Here is a 3,506-nt window from a genome sequence, read left to right on the forward strand (position 1 = left end):
TCAAACAAGTATTCCTAAGATACACAAGGCACCCAAATTGTACCAACTATTCCAGATATTTAAAGAATTTCCCGCATCTTCAAAAGAACTGACACTGACATGTGTAGAACTATTGATTCCTGTAGATTCCGTTTCGCTAATAGATATAGTGGAAGATACAGATTGTTCATTACTAGAAATCTCAATTTTACTAGTCACACTACTGGAATCCACATTAACCGACGAAGTAACAGATTCAGTTACTGTATGAGAACCGGTGTTGACACCAGTGTTCGAATTGGTGTTTGTGTTTGTGTTAGTGTTAGCAGATTCAATTACTGTATGAGAATCGGTGTTGACACCAGTGTTCGAATTAGTGTTTGTGTTTGTGTTAGTGTTAGCAGATTCAGTTACTGTATGAGAACCGGTGTTGACACCAGTGTTCGAATTAGTGTTTGTGTTTGTGTTAGTGTTAGCTGATTCAGTTACTGTATGAGAACCGGTGTTGACACCAGTGTTCGAATTAGTGTTTGTGTTTGTGTTAGTGTTAGCTGATTCAGTTACTGTATGAGAACCGGTGTTGACAACAGTGTTCGAATTGGTGTTTGTGTTTGTGTTAGTGTTAGCAGATTCAATTACTGTATGAGAATCTGTGTTGACACCAGTGTTCGAATTGGTGTTTGTGTTTGTGTTTGTGTTTGTGCTTGTGTTAGTGTTAGCAGATTCAATTACTGTATGAGAATCGGTGTTGACACCAGTGTTCGAATTAGTGTTTGTGTTTGTGTTAGTGTTAGCAGATTCAGTTACTGTATGAGAACCGGTGTTGACACCAGTGTTCGAATTAGTGTTTGTGTTTGTGTTAGTGTTAGCTGATTCAGTTACTGTATGAGAACCGGTGTTGACAACAGTGTTCGAATTAGTGTTTGTGTTTGTGTTAGTGTTAGCAGATTCAGTTACTGTATGAGAACCGGTGTTGACACCAGTGTTCGAATTAGTGTTTGTGTTTGTGTTAGTGTTAGCTGATTCAGTTACTGTATGAGAACCGGTGTTGACACCAGTGTTCGAATTGGTGTTTGTGTTTGTGTTAGTGTTTGTGCTTGTGTTAGTGTTAGCAGATTCAATTACTGTATGAGAATCGGTGTTGACACCAGTGTTCGAATTAGTGTTTGTGTTTGTGTTAGTGTTAGCAGATTCAGTTACTGTATGAGAACCGGTGTTGACACCAGTGTTCGAATTAGTGTTTGTGTTTGTGTTAGTGTTAGCTGATTCAGTTACTGTATGAGAACCGGTGTTGACAACAGTGTTCGAATTGGTGTTTGTGTTTGTGTTAGTGTTAGCAGATTCAGTTACTGTATGAGAACCGGTGTTGACACCAGTGTTCGAATTAGTGTTTGTGTTTGTGTTAGTGTTAGCTGATTCAGTTACTGTATGAGAACCGGTGTTGACAACAGTGTTCGAATTGGTGTTTGTGTTTGTGTTAGTGTTAGCTGATTCAGTTACTGTATGAGAACCGGTGTTGACACCAGTGTTCGAATTGGTGTTTGTGTTTGTGTTAGTGTTAGCAGATTCAGGAAGAGATAATCCACTGGAATGTTCATAAGAAACATAGGAACTACCAAATGATACATCGACAGAAGAATTCGAATATAAAACATTAGAGCTTAACCAAACTGAACTACTAGAATCCATATACGAAACTATATTCGTAGAACTTAAAAGCGTAGAAAAATCAGAAACCTCACTTAAACCAGTCGAACTCACACTACCAACTACAGAACCAGTCATTAATTCAGTGTTCGAATTGGTGATGGTGTTAACAGAACCAGTCATTGATTCAGTGTTGGTGTTGGTGTTGGTGTTAACAGAACCAGTCATTGATTCAGTGTTGGTGTTGGTGTTGGTGTTAACAGAACCAGTCATTGATTCAGTGTTGGTGTTGGTGTTGGTGTTAACAGAACCAGTCATTGATTCAGTGTTGGTGTTGGTGTTGGTGTTAACAGAACCAGTCATTGATTCAGTGTTGGAGTTGGTGTTGGTGTTAACAGAACCAGTCATAGATTCAGTGTTGGTGTTGGTATTGGTGTTAACAGAACCAGTCATTGATTCAGTGTTGGTGTTGGTGTTGGTGTTAACAGAACCAGTCATTGATTCAGTGTTGGAGTTGGTGTTGGTGTTAACAGAACCAGTCATTGATTCAGTGTTGGAGTTGGTGTTGGTGTTAACAGAACACAGTCATTGATTCAGTGTTGGAGTTGGTGTTGGTGTAACAGAACCAGTCATAGATTCAGTGTTGGTGTTGGTGTTGGTGTTAGTGTAGGTGTTAACAGAACCAGTCATTGATTCAGTGTTGGAGTTGGTATTTGCTTGAAACGATTCTTTTTTGGTTTGGGAATTAGTGGTACTGACCACAGATCTTGAGTTAGTGGAAATAATACTACTGTAAATAGAGGACTTCGATATTTCTTCCGAAGATTTGGATTCACTGGATGAAGATCATGTCGATGGTGTTTCCACGACGTAGATCGTTTCAGTTGTTTCCTCTCCATCACTGCCTGTGAAAGTAGTTGTGATCTTCCTGAAGGTGGCACGAGTGGCTACCACTCCAGTAGGTGTATGAGGTGGATGTTAGTCCATTGGTAAGAGTTTCCACGACGTAGATCGTTCTCAGTTGTTTCCTCCCCATCACTGCCTAGCGAAAGTAGTTGTGATCTCCACTGAACGTGGTCGAGTAGCTACCATTCCCGTAGGTGTATGAAGGTGAATTGTTAGTCCATTCATAGGTGTTTCCACGACGTAGATCGTTTCATTTGTGTCCTCCCCCACACTGCCAGTGAAACTAGTTGTTTATCGTCGAGCACGTCGACGAGTGTTTTCTCTCTCCGTACGTGTATGGAGTCGAATGTTATTCCATTGGTAGGTGTTATCAACGAGGAGATATTTCCATTGGTTGCTTTCTCCTCCATGCCTTGTGAATGAATTGTGTACTTACAGAACTTGCACGATTTGGTACCTATAAAGTTCGTGATGAAGATGCATGTTATCCATTTGATAGTGTGTCCCAGCACGAATATGCTTTCTTGTGTTTTCGATCCCATCAACGTACGTGGAAATATTTGTTTATTTTCCTGTAATGTGTATAATTATTTACCTGCTCTGGTTGGTTTTTGAAAGAGCAATGTCTTCCTTACATAAAGGGCTTTCTATAACGAAGAAATATTCTCAGTTTATCCCCCCCTAGACCGACTTTTAATTGGGTATGTTGCTCTATTATTAGGTGGAGCAAGAGCCATCTCTGTAGTCTAGTATTTGAGGGTAGAGCTTCTTAATTTTTTATGGTTTCTTCCGACTCTTATCTTTCTCCTTTTGCTCTCCTCACCCTCTGCCTGTATAATCTGTTGTACGTCCACCACAGATATTCTAGATCCACTTTATCGATTATTGGAATCTGTGAATTGACGCCCCTTGTTATGGTTTTCTCACCATTTCGTTTCTGTGTTATCTCTCGCTGCTCTGGTTCGATAAATGGG

General features: G+C 40.0%; 1 protein-coding gene across 1 annotated transcript; it reads right to left on the minus strand.

Moving 5' to 3' along the window:
* Kpol_249p2 (uncharacterized protein) lies at positions 1–2,169 on the minus strand (the record flags this gene model as incomplete). The annotated part of the gene is made up of 1 exon (XM_001642230.1): positions 1–2,169. One exon carries the CDS (start codon positions 2,167–2,169, stop codon positions 1–3), a length of 2,169 nt encoding a protein of 722 aa, XP_001642280.1.
* Positions 2,170–3,506: the final 1,337 nt, after the last annotated feature.

The sequence above is a fragment of the Vanderwaltozyma polyspora genome, genomic scaffold (genome assembly GCF_000150035.1).
Source record: "Vanderwaltozyma polyspora DSM 70294 KpolScaffold249 genomic scaffold, whole genome shotgun sequence".
NCBI classification, from domain to species: domain Eukaryota; kingdom Fungi; phylum Ascomycota; class Saccharomycetes; order Saccharomycetales; family Saccharomycetaceae; genus Vanderwaltozyma; species Vanderwaltozyma polyspora.